This window comes from Bufo gargarizans, chromosome 1 (assembly GCF_014858855.1).
Source record: "Bufo gargarizans isolate SCDJY-AF-19 chromosome 1, ASM1485885v1, whole genome shotgun sequence".
NCBI classification, from domain to species: Eukaryota; Metazoa; Chordata; class Amphibia; order Anura; family Bufonidae; genus Bufo; species Bufo gargarizans.
In genome coordinates this window covers 230,687,943-230,707,883 of record NC_058080.1, presented here as the reverse complement: position 1 = coordinate 230,707,883, position 19,941 = coordinate 230,687,943, and the positions used below count along the sequence as shown (strand labels likewise).

Below are 19,941 nucleotides of genomic sequence, written 5' to 3'. Positions count from 1 at the left end.
TCAATTTTGAGGCCAGCCAAATCCAAATGTAAAGACTGTGATTTATGCGAAAATTAAAAACTGGCTCCTTGGTATAATAAGGAGGATTTAGGAAGTACCCCTCCTTTATGAAGAGTGTTTAAATTCTTGACACAGTTTTTGTTTTCACCTTCCAACAGTTATACACCCAGTCGTCACGATTGCTAGGACAGACATGCCGCTTCCTGATCTGTATATACAACATTGGAGAAGGAAGGGACAATAAAATCAAATAAAGTATCCCTCTCTTCTATATGGGAAGCCCAGCTGTGTGCAGTTGCTACCTCTACTGTAGTTTGATATACAAAATCAGAGCTGAGAGAGAACTAGTTTACTTCTCTGGGTAATTTCTTAAAAAATAAATAAAAATTAATTAATAATACAAAGGGTATATGTATTTTTAAGATAACAGTACAAAAATAGCAGTTTATATCCAACACATTAGCTCTTCTGGCCTCTGAAACATGCCACTCGTCAGGCTTTTACATACATTTAAAAAAAAAAAAAAAAGTCCTGAAATAGCGCACCAGGTCACTGCATAATTATGTGGCACGATAATGTAGCACCCTCAGTGGGCAGATCTCTTCTTTTTCTTCTTACCGCTAGCTGTTTTGCTCAAAGATGATTTATATGAATCTGTGGCCTGTAAGCTAGTAGACAAAGAGGATAAGTCAGAGTGGTATTAATAAATATTCAAGAATTTATCATTTTTCAATGGCTAAACATCTCAAAGTGCTTGAACGGTTTCTGTCTGTGTAACCAATACCTTGCCATTTCAAGCACAGACAGCCAACGAGTCAATGGCACCAAGCCTACAGTCATGTAACCTCCACACATCAACATTACCAGAAGAATGGGTAATTACACAAAATAAAAACCTCTGTGACCATACACCACTGAGAGGAGTTATATCATCTCATACATTGGAGGCCCCATCTCTGGGACCTGCTCCTATGTTTAGAACAGAGCTCGTAAAATGAAGGAGGGCGCATTGCGCATATGCAGCCACCCTCCATTCATTTCTATGGGACTGCCGAAAGCAGACGAGTGGTGCGCCCTCCGTCTAAAGATAAAAGCGGGTCCTAGAGGTGGGACCCGCACCCATCAGAGATTAGTGTATATCCTAGCGATATGCCCCCAATGTATGAGACGATACAACCCCTTTAACAATAACTCCTCTGTAGCACGGCAAAACTTTAATAACAGTGCCTTATGGTCACAGAGGTTTTTCTTTTGTGAAATTAACCATTCTTCTAGTAACGTTGATCTGTAGAGATTACATGTCTGTAGGTTTAGTGCTATTGACTTGGTGAGGTATTTGTTACAAAGACAGAAACAGTTCAAGCAGGCGCACTCAGCTATTTTCGGCAGTCCCATGGAAATGAATGGGAAGCGCATCGTGCAAGTGCGGCCACTGCTTCATTCACTTCTGAGAGGCTGACGAAAATGGCAAAGCCAGCGCTCGGCTATATTCGGCAGTCCTATAGAAATAGATGGAGGTCAGCCATGCATGCGTCCTCCTTCACTTTGTGTGCTGCGTTCTAAAGACAGGTGCTGGTCCCAGAGGTGGGACCCACACCTATCAGATATTGGAGACATATCCTAGCGATATGCTCCCCAATGTATGAGATGATATAGAATTGTATATCTGCAAAGTAGTGGTAAATGATTCCAAGTAATCACCCTTAGGCCTCTTTCATGTTCAGAAAAAAACGGATGGTTTTGCCCACAAGTTCAATCAGTTTTGTCTACAATTGCGTTCAGTGTTCTCATTTTTGTATCTGCATGCGTTTTTCACGTGCGTGAGAATAACGATCTACATTTCCTATCAAACATTGGTGAAAACGCACTGCATCTGGATGCCTTCCGTTTTTCACACAAGCCCCATTCACTTCTATGGGGCCACAGCTGTGTGAAAAGCACACAATAAAGAACATTCTGTGATTTTTCCTGAAGGCAAAGATGATGCGTGGAAAATGACTTGTGTACAAAGACCTATTGAAATAAATGGGTCAGGATTCAGTCCGGATGCGGTGTGTTCACTACATGCATCGTATCTGGACGGAAATCTCGCTTGCATGAAATTTAAGATTACACTTACCGGTAATCACTTTTCCATAAGCCCATGACAGCACCCTTGAGAGACCGCCTCCATCCAGGACAGGAAACAGGAACTTTCGTGGAGAGCTCATAAGGAGGAGCATGGCCCCGAGACCACCAGTTAATCGCAAGAACTTGTCCTAGACCACACTTTTTTTCTTTTTTTTGTATATGTATATATATTTATTATTATTATTTTTTTTATATAATATATATATATATATATATATATATATATATATATATATATATATATATATATACACATACACATATACATACACACACACACACACACACACACATACACTTTTTTTTTTTTTTTTCTAATTCTATACAGGGTGGGAATAAACCCGGGTGCTGTCATGGGCTTATGGAAAAGTGATTACCGGTAAGTGTAATCTTAAATTTCCCTTTCGCCCATGACAGCACCCTTGAGAGACGACTAGAATAGAAATCCCTTTATTTCTTAGGGTGGGACTACCGCCTGGAGGACTTTCCTACCGAAGGCTAGCTGTTCTCTATTGCCTAGGTCCAATCTGTAGTGACGGAAGAAGGTGCCAGGCGACTGCCATGTGGCTGCTCTACAAATCTGTTCTAAGGTAGCGTCAGCCCTTTCTGCCCAAGTGGTGGAGACTGATCTTGTAGAATGAGCACCAAAGCCCCCCGGGGGAGCCTTTCCAGCTGAAGAATAGGCCAAATTAATGGCTCTCACGATCCATCTGGAAAGGGTTTTAGAAGAGGCTGGGAGGCCCTTATTTTTCCCACTAAACTGAATGAAGAGTTTTGAGGTTTTCCTCCACTGACTAGTAACCTCCAGATAATGAGATAGGCATCTTTTTACATCTAAACAGTGCAGTTTTTCCTCTTTTTCATTTCTCGGATCTTGGCACAGGGAAGGAAGGATAATGTCCTGCGTTCTATGAAACATAGAAACCACTTTCGGTAAGAAGGAAGGGTCTGGTTTAATGAGAACCCTATCATCTAAGATGTTAGTGTAAGGAGGCGAGGTAGAGAAGGCTGAAATCTCACCAACCCTCCTTGCTGAGGTAATTGCCACAAGAAACGCTGTTTTGAAAGACAAGATCTTTATAGGTAACTGTTTAAGTGGCTCAAAGGGAGGTTCTGTGAGGCTAGTGAGGACCAAGTTGAGGTCCCAGGGGGGAATTGAAGGTCCAGATATAGGCCTAAGCCTGCTGATGGCTTTAAAGAATCTTCGGACCCACGGGTGGCTAGCGATGGGAGAATCAAAGAACGCACTCAAAGCGGATACCTGTACTTTAAGAGTACTTGGCCTCAAATTTTTTTCATGTCCAGCTTGCAAAAAATCTAAAATCCTACACATAGGTGGGGGATTTAAAGGATTCACTGGATCCTTGGCAAACTTCTGGAAGGTGTTCCAAATCCTGAGATAAATAGAGGAGGTGACATCCTTTCTGCAGGATAGTAAAGTGGAAACTACGCTCTTGGAGAGTCCTCTACTTTCTAGGATTTCCCCCTCAAGAGCCATGCTGTTAGGTGTAACTGCTTCACACTCGCATGATTGACTGGTCCTTGGGATAGAAGATCTTGCCTCTCCGGGAGAATCCAAGGGTCCGTCAAGGATAGCTTCCTCAACCAGGTGAACCAGGTTCTTCTGGGCCAGAAAGGAGCAATTAAGATCACTGTTGTTCTTTCTTGTCTCAGCTTCTGTAAGAATCTTGGAAGAAGTCTTAATGGAGGAAAGGCGTAGAGGAGCTGGTTCGGCCAGGGAAGGGAGAAGGCATCTATCCCTGTTAGTGAATCTCTCGCGCTGAGGGAAAAGAAACGATGACACTTTCTGTTTTCTCTGGTGGCAAATAAATCCAGATGAGGACGACCCCAAAGTCGAATTATTTCATCGAACACCATTTGGTTCAGACACCATTCCCCCTGGTCTAGTGTATTTCGACTTAAGAAATCTGCCACCTTGTTTTCTGTACCTTTTAGATGTATTGCCATAAGGGACGGCACAGAAGGAATTATAAGGGAAAAGATATCCGTTGTTAACTGCATAAGATTTTCTGATCTGGTTCCTCCTTGTTTGTTCAGATAGGAGACCACTGTGGCGTTGTCTGAAAAAACCTTTATAGATTTTCCCTGTAGTAAAGGAAGAAACTCTTTTAAGGCGAAAAAGACCGCCCTCAGTTCTCTCATGTTTTGGGAGTCTAGACTCTGCTCTCTTTCCCAAACACCTTGTCTTAAGTACCCTTGGCAACAGGCCCCCCAACCGGAAGGACTTGCGTCGGTGGTAAGGGTAACAAAATCTTGTTGGATCCAAGGGAGCCCCTGGGACAGGTTTACGGGGTTCAGCCACCAGTGAAGGGACTGGATCACTTGGGGGGTGAGTGTGAAAGGTGTATCTAATGGGCGGAGGGAACCCTGCCACTCCTTCAGAATTTGCCACTGTAGGGGTCTGGAGTGAAGATGGCTCCAACTGACCGCTGGTATAGTGGAGGTCATTCTGCCCAAGACCGCCATTGCTTGTCTGATGGTAGGGTTCTCTGTCGATATCAGGGACTGAACCTGTTGTATTAATCTCTGAATCTTGTCCTGGGGTAGAATACAGAGTAGTTTCTTTGAGTCCAGTATCATCCCTAAAAAGATACAAACTTGGGAAGGTATTAAATGGGATTTTTCTCCGTTTATTTGCCAGCCGAGGTCTTCTAGGATCTGCACTACTTTTTTGAGGTGTGCTTCTAGAATGGATTTTGACTCTGCTACCACCAGGAGATCGTCTAGGTAAGGAATTAGTAAAATGTCTTTTTCCCTTACATGAGCCATGACTTCTGCCATGACTTTCGTGAAAAGTCTGGGAGCTTGAGAAATCCCAAAGGGAAGGGCTGTGTATTGTAAGTGCTGGATGTGACCTCCTATAGAAACCGCGACTCTGAGGAATTTTTGACAGTCTAGCCGAATGGGAATGTGGTAGTACGCATCTCTTACGTCTATCGTAGCCATGAAGCAGCCCCTGAATAGAGGTTTTATGACTGATTGGATCGACTCCATTCTGAATTTTTTGTAAGCGAGGAATTGATTTAAATCCTTTAGATTTATAATAGTTCTGAATGTTCCATCCGGTTTGGGGACCAGAAAAAGGGAGGAGTAAAAACCCTCGCCCTTCTCTGCCTCCGGCACAGGAATTAGAACATTTTTCCGAAGTAGGGATGCAATCTCTTGTTGTAAGGCTAGATTTTTCCCCGGGTTTCCTAGAAAATTCGTGATTTTGAATCTGTCCGGTGGGCGGGAGACAAACTCTAGACAAAACCCTTCCTTTATAACGCCTAAAATCCAGGGACTTGAGGAGATTTTTTCCCAGGCGTAGAGGAAGAGAGAAAGTCTGCCCCCCACGGGAGAGAAACCGTCATTGCTGTGATGGTTTAGAGGTTGAGGAGGATTGGGAACTGAAGAGAAACCCCTTGCTTTTCCTATTCTTGTTGTCAGCTCTGAAGTCTTTCCTCTGCCCCCTAAAAAAATCCTTCTTGTTTTTGCGAAAAAAACGTTGTTTTTTCGGGGGTCTGGAGACAGGGAATCCTTTTTTATTGTCCGAGGCTTTATACAAAAGGTCGTCTAAGACAGATCCAAAAAGATAATCGCCCTGACAAGGAATTGCACAAAGCTTATTTTTAGATCCCGTGTCTCCCGACCAACCTTTTAGCCAAATAGCTCGTCTGGCTGAATTTGAAAGAGCAGCTGACCTAGCATTTAATTTTAAAGCATCTGCTGATGCGTCAGAAATAAAGTCTACTGCTTTAAGTAGAGTGGGGAAAACGGCTAACAATTGATCTCTCGGGGTCTTGTTCTGAATGTGAGATTCTAATTCTTCTAGCCATAATTTCAGAGACCTAGCAGTGGATGTGGCGGCAATATTTGGTTTGAACGCTTGAGCTGAGGTCTCCCAAACTTTTTTTAGGTAAACCTCTGCTCGCTTATCCATAGGGTCTTTAAGAGAACCCAAGTCCTCAAACGGAAGGGCCGATTTTTTTGAAATTTTTGCAACAGGTGCATCCAATTTAGGAGGTCTGTCCCAGTTTACTGAGTTTGCCTCATCAAAGGGATATTTCCTTTTTACATTTTTTGGCACAAATTTTTTTTTAATCGGGTCTTTTCCATTCCTTCTGTATTAAAAACTTTATATTCTCGTTAACGGGAAATACTCTAGATTTTTTTCTGCCCGAGATCACCAAACATGATATCCTGAACGGATCTTGGGTCTTTGGGTTCGTCTACTTTCATAGTCGCACGAACTGCTTTTAGTAAAGCTTCCGTATCATCGGGGGAAAAAAGTGGCCTGCCCGTGGATTCTTCATCCTGGGACGAGTCTGGGCTATCTAGGATTTCTCCCGTATCACTATCCTCTAAGGGATCTGAGTCAGATCTATTAGCCGTGCTTGATCTGGTTCCCAGGGAGGTAGAGGCTACAGCGGGAAAGCTCTTTTTGAAATCTTTCAGGGAATCCGAGACCTCCGTCTTCACCATCTCCCTAATACTCTGTAGAAGGGATGGGGACTCCTCCTCCACTAGTTTCTCAATACAACTTTGACATAGCTTTTTCAACCAAGAGGGGGCCAGTTTCTTTTTACAGACGGCACACTCCTTCCCTCTGGTCTTTGAAATTGCCTTTCTAGGGCCCTCTTTTGTAGTCTAAATGCAGGAAGAAAAAAGAGGGAAAGGAGATTTAGCCTAACTAAAAATGAAATAAATGGTGGGGAATGATCCCCCTTACCCCACCAGGAGTACCGGTCTGATCTCATGACCCTCCTGTTGATCGGCGCGTTGGGCACTCTCCTCCTCCATACTGCTGTGGGATAGAGAGTGACTCCCCGGATCCAAAGGAAATCTGGCTTCCTGTAAGGCTGGCTGGCTGGCTGGGCTGCTGCTGACCGTGCGCCTGTGGGTCCAATCTCCTCGGTCGGGTCCTGCTGGAAACCCTCTGCGGCCTAAGTAGGAGAAGGCACTTCCTACTTCCGGAACGCACGCTACGTGCGTTCCAAAAACCGGAAGTCTCTACCGAGACCCGGATCTCGCTGGGATCGCGAGATTTTGGTTCCCCCTGCGCGAGGTGAGAAGAAGGCCCCGGCCCGCCTGAGCACTGTCAGGAAGGACCGGCGTGCCGAACGCACCTCTCGGTGAGCCCGGGACTGCAGAGTATCGCCAGCGCAGCGTAAGCCAGACCCCAGCAGCAGACACCAGACTCCGGCCAGCGGCTCCTAGAGGAGACTTATGCCGGAACAGGTAACCCCACTTAGAAAAATTCCTCCGGGGCCCTGCAGCCTAGCTTTCTCTCCTCTTCTCCACGAACCGTCTTCTGTCTAGGACAGGAAACAGGAACTGGTGGTCTCGGGGCCATGCTCCTCCTTATGAGCTCTCCACGAAAGTTCCTGTTTCCTGTCCTGGATGGAGGCGGTCTCTCAAGGGTGCTGTCATGGGCGAAAGGGAAAGAATCAGTTTCCACACAACCATGTTAAACTCTGACTATGAAAGCAATGTCAGCACAAGATCAGTTTGCTGGGAGCTTTATCTATAAAGTTTCCATAGGCGGGCATTCACACAAAGGTCAGCCATCGCCATGCAGTGGTGTAAAAGTACACTTCCACTACACCGTACTCTGGAGTGATGACTAGATTGGCTTATACCAGTAGAAAGACTTCTGCTCTTTTCCGTAGTTTTGACTGTAAAGTTTGGCAGAAGCGGAATGATGCTTTGCAGAGTTTCATTTGGAAGAACTTGACTAATCTAGATCAGGGATCAGCAACCTTCGGCACTCCAGCTGTTGTGAAACTACAATTCCCAGCATGCTCCATTCATTTCTATGTGAGTTCTTAGAAGAGCAGAGTAAGTATGCATGCTGGGAGTTGTAGTTTCACAACAGCTGGAGTGCCGGAGGTTGCCTACCCCTGATCTAGATATAGCTCTGACCTCAAACTTGTAATAAACCGGAAAACAAACCTGAGGCTAGATCCGACAATTATCACAACATATAATTCATTACCACACAGGTATTATTCTGTGTTGCGCTCGGCTTATTTTTGTTCTAAATAACCTTAATATAGTATTCAAACTGGTAAGAAGTGTAACTATAGGGTTTGCTTCGGTCACAGTTTCAACTGGGCTCCAGCAGTCCACAGGCCCTTTAGAGCCTAGCAGGGCATACAATGTTTTATGCTGGCTGTTGTCGGAATGGGAGCAGAGGTTGATCTGGTGTCAGTGGTCTAGACATGGCAGATTATCCGCAATGACCTTATCGCTGATCTCCTGACCCCTTAAACACTCAAACTCATAGCTTAAATAAGAGTTTAGTTATAATGAGTGTTTATGAGGTCAGGAGATCAGGGATAAGGCTTCACATAAGCCGTCAGCTGATGGGACTCAGAATTGATAGTCTGCAAACAGACGCATTTTTAACCCCTGTATGTCAAAAACTGCAGAAATTTTTTAACAAAAAAGTTGAAAACATATTTTTAGCCCAAAATGACACCAGAGACCCCTGTCAATCAGTTGTTTGAGAAGGCACTGGCGCCCCTGTAAGAGCCGCAGTCTTCTTCGTGCTCACCAAGCACAAGGCAGTACTCTGTATAGTGGCTGTGCTTGGCATCACCCTCAACCCAATTCACTTCTATGGGGCTGAGCTGCGCCTAGGCCATGTGACCGTTGATCATGTCGTCAATGGTCTAGGAAAAGCTATGAAGGCTGTGACGCTACTGTGAGCGCGGCTGCCTTCTCAGTTATAATGTCTAGGAAAACCCCTTTAAATATAAGTACAATATCACACAAATACAGTACCTGGCTTTAGCTAGAGACTCTGGCTGCAGTATTACTACATCTTCTTCCTCACTGTCAGAAATTATGATCTCTGTAATAAAGTATCAAATACATTACCCACACAAAATAAGGAAGCATTAGATCTATATAATCATAATTATCCAAATGTGATAAATGCAATTCCTATGTCACAATGAGAGAATTCTTGCAATTCTTGAGTTCGTATGTTCTCCCACTGCTTGGGTTCACATGAGCTTTTCTACTACTTTCCAAAAAGAAGTATATTGAGCTTCTGCAGGACATAAAAATGTAGACCGAACAGAGCATTGGCATCCAGCAGTTACCTGTATAAACTCAATAAACACAGGTTGTATTTCTGCACAATACATTTAACTCTTAAATCTCAGTATGTCTTTCTGCGGTTTTTGTTCTTTTCTTAAAGGTTTACAGTAACCATGAACATAAACTGAAGAATCTGGTAATAACATATAGCATCATAGGCTACTTGTGGTTCATGCTGTAATCGTTACTATGTAGATTTTATTATAATTAAACAGCATTAAAGCAACAATGTATATCGAATATAAAACACACATAAAAAGTAAACTGTACCTTCAGAGTTTTTCTTTGCAGGTTCTTCAAGAACTGTGTGGCTCTCCGGAGATGATGAGGCAGTGTCAACATCTTCATCTTCCTCATCTTCTGACATCTCCAATTCACCCCATGCATTTCCAATGCCTTCTCCAATTTGGGCAGTACCAGCAGCCCACACAACTGGCTTTGACACTCTGATGTATAGTATATTAGGGAAATACAACTTATTGAAGGATTACGTTCTATCACAATCATCAGATTTTTTTCACAACTCATCTCTTTCTCATTTTGTACAGACTTCCAAAAGGATACACATCAGACGGTGGCTCCGATTTAGAAATAATTTCCTCGGCTTTCACTTCAACATCTGATGTATCCACGAGAATTTTTTCAATTTTTAAGGCAGTTATTTTTTGGTCAGGCAAGGACTCTGCAAAACCAAATTTGCCTCCCTCTTTTCTGGGGAAAAAAAAGAGATAGATAAACCTATAGAACAAGTTCTTATTTTCTCCATCAACCACATGTTTTAGGTCACTGACCTGACTTTTCTGTCATTTTCCATGGCTTTGTGGATTAGCTCAGTTATCTCAGCTACCTTCACACCGGCTACTTTACTGCATCTCAATACCTAGATGTATATTAGGGTACATTAAGTGACCGCAGTATAAAAACCCAGATTTTTTTAAGGTTAACAACCTGTGTGGTAAGTAAGACTAAGTAACTAATTCCCCGCAGTACTGCCAGCACAAAAAAAAAGTGAATAAAAGCCTAAAGCTCATTGGCAAGAAACATACAGATGTAGATAAAAATATAGTAAATGAGACCAAATCAAACACACTGATGGCGGAAAGTGACCATCATCTGATGCAAACCGCTTACATGTGAAGAACCTGATGTCTGCAAGCAACAAGGCAAATTTGTTGATATCAGCATCGGACGACAGAATATACCATAACAACTTATATTTAGTGACTCATACATCACCTGATCTTTCAGCAGCATGATCCCTCCACTTGACTGAATGGTACAAATCTCTCTGTGTTTATTCATGGCAATCACCAGAAGACCATCCATGACACGCTCTTCGCGTTCATTAGGGTCCACCAGCAAAAACGTTCTAAATAAGAGATTCCCCAATAAAAAAATCTGTAAAGTGTTATAGTGGTAAAAACAAATACATGTTCTGTAATTTGCAATGCAAATTTAAATTATTTACTTTGAAGACACTTCAGTAGCAATGAGCCCTTCAGTCAAATGCATTCAAAAGTGAAAGGCCACTTTCAGTAAAGGAATTAGCAAACAGGCTCTGCTAGGGCAATTACCTGTTTACAAGAAGCAGGACCTGTTGTAAATTCAGATAAATGACCATCCATGTACTTATAGGATGGCCAAAATCCTCCAGAATCAGAGCCCCTTGGACATAGTTAATTCCAAAAGAGACCTCTCAGCTCGTGTAGGACGTTAACAATATTAGTAATACTTTACACTTCCTCGTCCGACTATAGAACGTCCCTTTACACGTGCTTTGATACTTTTTTTTTTTTTTTTTTTTTTAATCTCCATATTTTATTTATAATACAAAAATACATATCAGCATGACATTTATAATATAGATCATCCCCAACCCGCCCCAGCCACCCCCCCCCCCCCCTCCCAGCCTTGCAGGGAAAAAAAAAAAAAAAAAAAAAAAATTTAAAATTAATTAATTAAACCGTAACCCACTCTTCCCACAGACCAATCCATTTTAAGTAGGCTCCTCTTTGTTTGTACAAAATCTTCTCGTAGTTTTTCACCTTCTCAACCAGAGCCATCCAGTTACCGCAATCTGGAATGGTGGAGCTAAACCACAATCTAGCAACAATAAGCCTGGCCAGGAACATAACCTTAATCAGTAATTGACGATTTATGGGCTGATAGTTAACCTCCTATAGGTCTCCCAGGACCCATATCCTGGGGGACAAAGGAACAAGCATATTCAGTTTGCAAGCCAAGGTGGTCTGGACTGATCTCCAATAACTACCCATCATCGGGCAATCCCAGAACAGATGTAGGTGATCTGCCCCGGGGTCGCCACAGCGTGGGCAATCAGAGGAGGTCCTAAGTCCTCTTCTATATAACCACATAGGTGTCACATATATTTTGTGCAGAATGTTAAATTGTACAACAGTGTGATTAAAATTGTGTGAAACATATTTTAAGCTTTCCCCTATAGTCTCCCAATCTGGGGGACCCACCTCTGAAAGTAGCAAAGACCAGGACTTCTGTCCTGGAGAAAGAAGACCCATAAAAAAGTGTTTCATTAAGTGTCTATAACAATATGACATTTTGATTTTTGTAGCAGTTTTCTTAATAATAAGATTGTGTAAAAATTCAGGAGAATCTATAGAAAGAAGGTGACTATTCAAAGTGCTAGAGAGTGCAAACCTCAATTGGAAATATGCATACCAAGCCACCTCACCCATATCTGCCCTCTGCCCTATTTCCATTGAGGACAGAATTTGTCCACCACTAACCACCTGATGTAAATACTGAACTTTCTTCGTCCTCCAATACTGGCAGCACTTCAAGTCCCTTATATTCACAAGCTTTAGGTTATGCCACAATGGGGTACAAATAAGCGATGCCTCAACTCCACACCAGCTCCTGATGACCCGCCAGGTCTTTATAGCCATTCTGCAAAAAAGTGTATACCCGATCTGTGAATTTAATAGATAGTCGGACTCCAATACAGTAAAGAAATCCGTAAAGCCTGAGTCTTTCACCACTTTATTGCAGAAATGGCTATTCTCCCAATCACTAAAAAGGCAAAGCTGAGAGGCCATGAAGTAGCCCCTGAAGTAAGGGAGGTTAAGGCCTCCCTGACTATAGGGCATAGAGAAGTAGAGCGCCTTCAGTCTGACGCGCTTCCTCCCCCACAGTAGATCATTAAGCATCCGCTCAATTAGTCTAAAGTACTTATCTGCGATCCATACAGGCGAGTTGCGCAGGACATAAAGAACCTGGGGCAGTACTACCATTTTGATTAAAGAAATTCTATCAGCTCTCGTATGCAGAATTTTTTGCCATATCTTGGATTTGGCCCTCAGCTTTATCAGCAGGGGAATCAAGTTAAGTTGTAAATATTCCAAAGGTTTGGCAGAAACTGAAATCCCCAGGTACTTTATTGATTCAGAGACAGTTAGCTGATCATCCCAATTACCTCGCAGCTCGTCTATAGGAAGGAGAGCAGTCTTCTCCCAATTGATCTCTAGGCCAGACGGAGCAGAAAAAAAACAAACCAAATCCATTATACGAGGGAGAGTAGTTTCTGTTTGCTGAAGGAAAATCAAAATATCATCTGCGTAGAGGGATACACGGTCATGCTTCCCCATTAAACCGAAGCCAGCCACCTGCAGATCCTGTCTTATGCTGGCTGCTAAAGGTTCAATATAAATATTAAAAAGAAGAGGTGAAAGAGGACAGCCTTGACGGGTGCCTCTTCCTAGGGAGAAGCTCTCTGTGATCGTATCATTAATCCTGATCCTAGCAGTTGGGGAGCTATATAGTAGCTGAACCATCGCCATAAATCTGGGGCCAAAGCCCATTTTTTTCATTACCGCCCAGAGAAAAGTCCACTCCACCCTGTCGAAGGCCTTGGTGGCATCCAGCGACAGGATGGAGCGGGCCCCACACCCCGGAGACTGAATGTTAATAAATAACCTATGCAGATTGTGGTGAGTGCCCCTTTTTGGCATAAAGCCATTTTGGTCTGAGTGAATAATAGTTGATATAACCTGTGAAAGCCTCCTAGCTAAAACTTTAGATAGTAGCTTAGCATCTGTGTTTAGTAACGAGATCGGTCTATAGGAGCTCGTTTCTAACGGATCCTTATCCTTTTTGGGAATTAAAACAATAAGAGCCTCCATCATAGTGCATGGTAAATTTCCTCTCTGTGTTGCCTGAGAAAGGACATCTAGAAGTTGAGGGAGAATCACATCGCTATACTTGCGGTAAACCTCATATGGAAGGCCATCCATCCCCGGCGACGAGTTCCCCGTGATGGATCCCAAAGCCTCTTGAAGTTCCAAAAGGGATAACTCCTCTTCCAGATATTCTATTTGGGCTTCATTTAAAACAGGAAGTGAGATCCTCTCAAGAAACCGCGTCGCTAGGTCAGGCGGCAGGCCAGGAGAGGGGCTATATATCTGGGTGAAGTATTGTAGGAAGGTGTCCCTAATTCCTTCTGAATCTGTTATAGTTTCCCCTGCTATATTACGGATCGAAACAATAGACTGATTTTTCTTGCCTTGTTGTGAAATTATCCTAGCCAGCAACCTGCCGGGGCGTCCAGACTCCGAAAAATATTTTAAACCCTTGAAAAATACTCTATGAGTAGCTTTCTCTGTTATGTATTTATCCAAGGAACAGCTGGCCTTCTGCATCTCCTCCCTATTATACTCAGTAGGTTGGGCGATAAAACGCTCGCTTGCGCCTGCTACAGCCCTGGTCAATTCCTCCTCTTTTTTTTTAAATGTTCTCTTTGCTGCAGCGATCTCGCTTATGAAGACCCCCCTCAGATATGCTTTCAGGGCATCCCATACTATGTTGATGTTAGCAGAGGGGCGATTCACTTCCCAAAAAAAGGATATCAATGATTTAGTGGACTGTAAATTATCCATAATAGAAAACCAATATGGGTTCAACTTAAATCCTAGCCCCCTATTATCCTTGTTCTTCCCAGTGCAAACCTCAATCAATACCGGTGAGTGATCCGAGATTGTTCTTACACCATATCGTATCTTACGGATATTGCAGAGATTATTCTCATTGGTAAATGCTAAATCAATTCTGGACATAGCTCTGCCGCCCCTGCTAACACAAGAGTATACTCGCTTGCCTCCGCCAAGATGTTCCCATATATCCACCAGTCCAACTTCCCGGCAGAATTGTGGCAGCGGGGAGGCAGATAGATTCCTCCCACATTCTGCATCTAATGTAAATCTGTCTTTCTTGGGGTCCATTACTGCATTAAAGTCCCCCATCAAAACTAGCCGGCATTCTGATCTCCCTTCAAAAAAGAGTATTAGCTGGACCAATGGGTACATTGAAAAGGGCGGAGGTATATAAAAAAAAGCGAGAATATAGCTATGGCCATACAGCTTACCATGCAAAAAAATAAATCTACCCTGGTCATCTATATAGGATTTAATAAGGATAAAGTCCACAGAGTTATGGATCAAAACTGAAACACCCCTAGAAGAGCTACTAAAAGTGGAGTGATAGGACTGCAAATGCCATCCCGTTGTCAAGCGGGACACGGTTTCTTTGGTAAGATGGGTTTCTACCATGCAGATAATTGCTGGAAGATATCGTTTAAGTGCATCCATAATGGCTTGCCTTTTTACCCTTTCACCGAGCCCTCTGATATTCCAGGTTACAATCCGAGTAGACATCCTTCACTGTGCATAAAGAGAAAAAAAAAAAAAAAAAAAAAAAAAAAACAACCCTCCCCAAACCTGCAAGGTGGGTTCCCGCCCACCCATCCCGCTCCCCTCTCCATTGATCCGCCCGATCTGGTCAGCGAACCTCTAAACCCCCGGCCGTTCTCCCTTGCCCTGGCCCCTCCCTTCCATAATAATATCCGTTTTCTCCAGCTGCTCTGACGCTTGTTGTGCTTTTTTCCTTTTTTCCTTTCTTTCTCTCTAAACAGGATTGAGCAGTTCCCTTATGGATCACTCTTGGATCGCTGGATGCTATAGCAAATGTTTAATATCATTGGGCGCCCCTCCCTCCCTTCCTTCCCTTCATTCCTGCTAATACAAAATTTCAGATGCCCATTTGCTCCAGCCAGTTTAACGCCTGCTGTGGTGTCTCAAAATAAAGTGAAGTCCCGTTGTGGATTACTCTCAATTTCGCTGGATACTGTAGAGAGTATTTGATCTCCTTAGCCGCCAATCGTTTCTTTATCTCTATAAAGTTTCTTCTTTTCTCCTGAGTCTGCCGCGCAAAATCAGGAAAGAAGAGCAGTTTAGTACCCTGATATTCAATGGGTGCACATTCTCTTGCTCTTTTCAAAATCATGTCTCTATCAGCAGACAATAGCAGTTTGATTAAAATTGCACGCGGCGGTCTCCCTGGTATGGGCTTCCCTCCTGGTATTCGGTGTGCTCTTTCTATTTGGAACATAGGGGAAAAGTTCTCACTCCCAAAGCTGTGCATGACTACATCTTTAATTTCTTCCTCTAGTTGTCGGCCCTGAGCTCCTTCAGAGAAACCGATTATGCGCACATTATTGCGCCTTGACCTGTTTTCTAGGTCCTCTAGCTTATTTTGTAGTGCTTGATTTTCTGATGCCAGGGTTATCATTTTGGATTTTAGCATGCCCATGCCTGTTTGCAGGGAATCAATGGTTTTTTCCGCGCTAAGAACTCGCTCCCTTATCTTTCCTAGATCTTCTCTTATTAAGGAAATATCGCTCTGCACTGACCCCAATTGCGTGGACATTCCCTGCACCAGAGTGCCATTATTTTCCACAGCGCAAAGGATTTTGTCCAAAACCGATGGGTCGTATTCCGTTCGTATTTGTGTAGAGGAACCTTCCTCGCCTCCCTCCTGGTCAACGTCCTCTGATCCATCCTCAGAGAGATCAGCATTTTGACGAGTATTCGCCAGTTTTTTCATCTTGGCTGGAGGTTTGGTTTTGGCTGGGTTTTTTTCAGCTAAGAAGGGCGATTTTAAAAATTTATCGATTTTGTTCTCTGGAGTCTTAGCCCCCAGCTTAGTAGTGGAAGAGTCAATTGACCGTCGTTTTGGGGCCATTTCCAACACTTTATATTGTATAAATATATTTTTTTTTTTTTTTTTTTATCGCCCCTTCTCCCTTTTCTCCCCCCTCCTTCCTTTTATTTTTTTCCCTTGTTTATTCCTTTCCCCTCGCCTTTATTTTGTTTTTATTTATAATATATTTTTTTTTTTTTTCCTTTTCCCCTTCTTTTTTTTTTTTCTCTCTCTTTCCTTTAGTTCTGTTTTTTTTTTCTCTCTTTCTTTAGTTCTGTTTTTTTTTCCTTTTTTTTTCCCCCCTCTTTTTTTTTTTTTTTTTTCCCTTTAACCACAAGCAGGGAGCAGTTTTTGGCAAAAGCTATCTCCGCGCCACATTAACAGTACGATAAGTACGAAATCAAAGTTCAGTTCTCACGTGAACGACGTTGTAGTCCCAGTATCCGCCGTGGCCGTAGCAGCAAGTCCAAGCCGTGGTATAGATATGCTATATCCGTCCGAGTGGCAGAGAGACCGATAGCAGGCGAATAGCAGGGGGTCAAGGAGTCCAGCAGCAGGCACACCAGCACGCCAGCAGACAGGAGGCAGGAGAAACCCAGCAAGGCGAAAATCCGGACGAACAGGCAATCCAATAATCCAGCGTCAAGCAGAGCAGCGAGGCAGCAGCAGCAGACAGGGGCCGCAAAGAAGAGCCAAACGGGCAATCACGAGGTCAAGCAGATCGAAATCAAACAGGTAAAACGGATGAAGCAACGCAGGGCAAACAAGTCTAGAGCAGACCAGAGAGTGAGACAGCCGCGGCCGGCAGCAGCGTCCTCCACTTAACATGCGGAGACGTGAGCTGTGCGAGAGTCAAACCGGGCACGCAGCTCTGCTCTCCTCATCAGCTGTCCGGCTCAGCGCATCGGAGCTCGGCGCATCGGAGGGCACCAGCATCAGCTGTTTCGGCACAGGGCGTCGGAGCTTTGGGAGGAGGACGCCGGCGTCAGCTGTTCAGCGTCAGGGCATCAGCGCTTGCAGGGAGGAGGCCAGCACAGAGGGGAGAGCGAGACGCGACGTACTCACGTCATCCCGCCAAGTTGACGTGCTTTGATACTTAAAACGTAACTTTAATTTTTTAAATCATAATTGAAACTTCTACATGACAAACTGTGAGACTGTTTAAAACTTGCAGTATTCAGCAGATTGTACCCTACATTCTATTAGATATATGAGGAATTAATGAGATCACTACTGTATCTTTCACAGCGTCATGCTGCCTAAGTAACAAGGTAACAAAGTAGCTAGCTACATGCGCGCTAGAACTGGCTACATATCGTTTCCCCGAGTATCTATCGTTGCCCTGTTATTAATTCTGCCCTGTATCTGCCCGATCACCTGAGGACGCCGGTTTGCCGGCGAAACATGTCGGGAGGCAGTGTGTGTGTTTGTGTGTTTTAGGAGCAGTAGTAGACGCAGGCAATCCCTTCTACAGAATTAATAACAGGGCAACATTAGATACTTGGGAAACGATTGCAAGTTCTCCCACTTAGAAATCATGGAGGGGTCTGAAATTCACATTGTAGGTTCATTCCCACTCTGAGAGACAGAATAAAAATAAAAGAATTCAAGAAAACACATTGTATGATTTTTAAAGAATTTATTTGTCTTGCACTGCTGAACATAAGTATTTGAACACCTGAGAAACAGCAAGAATTCTGGCTCTCAAAGACCTGTTATTGTCCCTTTAAAAAGTCCACCTCTACTCCACTCATTAATCTAAGTTAGTAGCACCTGTCTGAGCTCTTTAAAGACCCCTGTCCACCCCACAGTCAGTCAGACAAATGGAAGAGGCTAAAAAAAAAAATGGAAGAGGCTAAAGACGACTGTCAGTCTCCCTCGGACTGGGACTCCAAGCAAGATCTCACCTCGTGGGGTATCACTGATAATAAGAAAGGTGAGGAATCAGCCCAGAACTACAAGGGAGGAGGTGGTCAATGACATAAAGAGAGCTGGGACCACAGTTTCAAAGGTCACTGTCGGTAGAACACTACACCGTCATGGTTTCAAATCATGCATTGCACGGAAGGTTCCTCTGCTCAAGTCATCACATGTCCAGGCCCATCTGAAGTTTGCCAATGACCATCTGGATGATCCAGAGGAGGCATGCGAGAAAGTCATGTGGTCAGATGAGACCAAAGTAGAAATTTTTTGTCTAAACTTCACTCATCGTGAATGGAGTAAAAAGAAGGATAAGTTGCATCCCAAGAATACCATCCCTACTGTGAAGCATGGGGGTGGTAACATCATGCTTTGAGGGTGCTTTTCTGCAAAGGGGACAGGATGACTACACTGTATTAAGGAGAGGATGAATGGGGTCATTTATTGTGAGATTTTGGGCAACAACCTCCTTCCCTCAGTCAGAGCATTGAAGATGGGTCGTGGCTGGGTCTTCCGACAAGACAACGACCCGAAGCACACAGCCAGGATAACCAAGGAGTGGCTCCGTAAGAAGCATAGCAAGGTTATGTAGTGGCCTAGCCAGTCTCCAGACCTAAATCCAATAGAACATCTTTGGAGGGAGCTGAAAAAGGAGATTTTTGTATAACTTACCAGTTAAATCTCTTTCTCGCTCTTCCTTGGGGGACACAGACCTTGGGTATAGCTCAGCTCCCTAGGAGGCATGACACTAAGTAAAACTGTTAAGCCCCTCCTCCATCAGCTATACCCTCAGCCTGGAGATAGAGGCTACCAGTTGCGTGTCCAAGTAGTGAAAGGAAAACAACCAAGAACAGGAACAACCAACCAGCAACCCAACGGGGCGCCAAACCATAACCCTGTAACCAAACACAGAAGGGTGGGTGCTGTGTCCCCCAAGGAAGAGCGAGAAAGAGATTTAACTGGTAAGTTATACAAAAATCTCCTTTTCTCGCCCATTTTCCTTGGGGGACACAGACCTTGGGACGTTCAAGAGCAGTCCAAGAAGGGAGGGACCACAAACCCAAGGCGGAACACCACCAGAGCATCAGGAAACCGCTGTCTGCAAAACCAGGCGGCCCAAAGCAGCATCCGCTGATGCATGCGTATGCACTCTATAGAACTTTGTGAAAGTGTGCAGAGAGGACCAAGTGGCTGCCTTGCACAACTGTTCAGCCGAGGCCCGATGCCTCTGCGCCCAGGAAGCACCGACTGCTCTGGTGGAATGAGCAGTGATGTCGAAAGGCGGAGCTCTGCCCTGGGCTCGATAAGCCTCAGACACCGCCAGTTTAATGAAACGGGCAATAGCCACCTTGGAGACCGCCAAACCCTTGCGCGAACCCTCCGGAACCAAAAACAGGGAGTCCGTGCGCGGAAAGGATCCGGTGACCTCCAAGTAAATCCTCAACGCCCTGACCACATCCAGACGGTGCAGTTCCCGTTCTCTGGGGTGGGAAGGAGAGGGACAGAGCGACGGAAGGACGATGTCCTCATTGATGTGAAAGGCGGAAACCACCTTTGGCAGGAAGGTCGGGACAGGCCGAAGCACAACCTTATCCTGGTGGAAGACCAGGAAAGGGTCGGAGCAAGAAAGAGCCGCTAACTCCGACACCCGTCGGAGAGACGTGATGGCCACAAGAAAGATGACCTTGCAGGACAGAAGACGAAGGGAGACTTCCCGTAAAGGCTCGAAGGGGGCGGATTGGAGCGCCGAGAGCACCACATTCAGGTCCCAGG

The 19,941-nt window shown here is 44.2% G+C and overlaps 1 protein-coding gene across 1 annotated transcript in view; it reads right to left on the bottom strand.

Moving 5' to 3' along the window:
- Positions 1-391: 391 nt before the first annotated feature.
- The window catches only part of EXOSC9 (exosome component 9), a 39,523-nt gene continuing 19,973 nt past the window's right edge, over positions 392-19,941 (bottom strand). Inside the window, exons 7-12 of the mRNA XM_044302052.1 lie at positions 10,477-10,609; positions 10,032-10,120; positions 9,805-9,951; positions 9,511-9,686; positions 8,920-8,989; positions 392-668 (exon numbers count right to left, since the gene is read on the bottom strand). Of these exons, the coding sequence (XP_044157987.1) occupies positions 587-668; positions 8,920-8,989; positions 9,511-9,686; positions 9,805-9,951; positions 10,032-10,120; positions 10,477-10,609 (697 nt within the window). The 3' untranslated portion in view covers positions 392-586. The remainder of the gene's footprint in view (positions 669-8,919; positions 8,990-9,510; positions 9,687-9,804; positions 9,952-10,031; positions 10,121-10,476; positions 10,610-19,941) is intronic.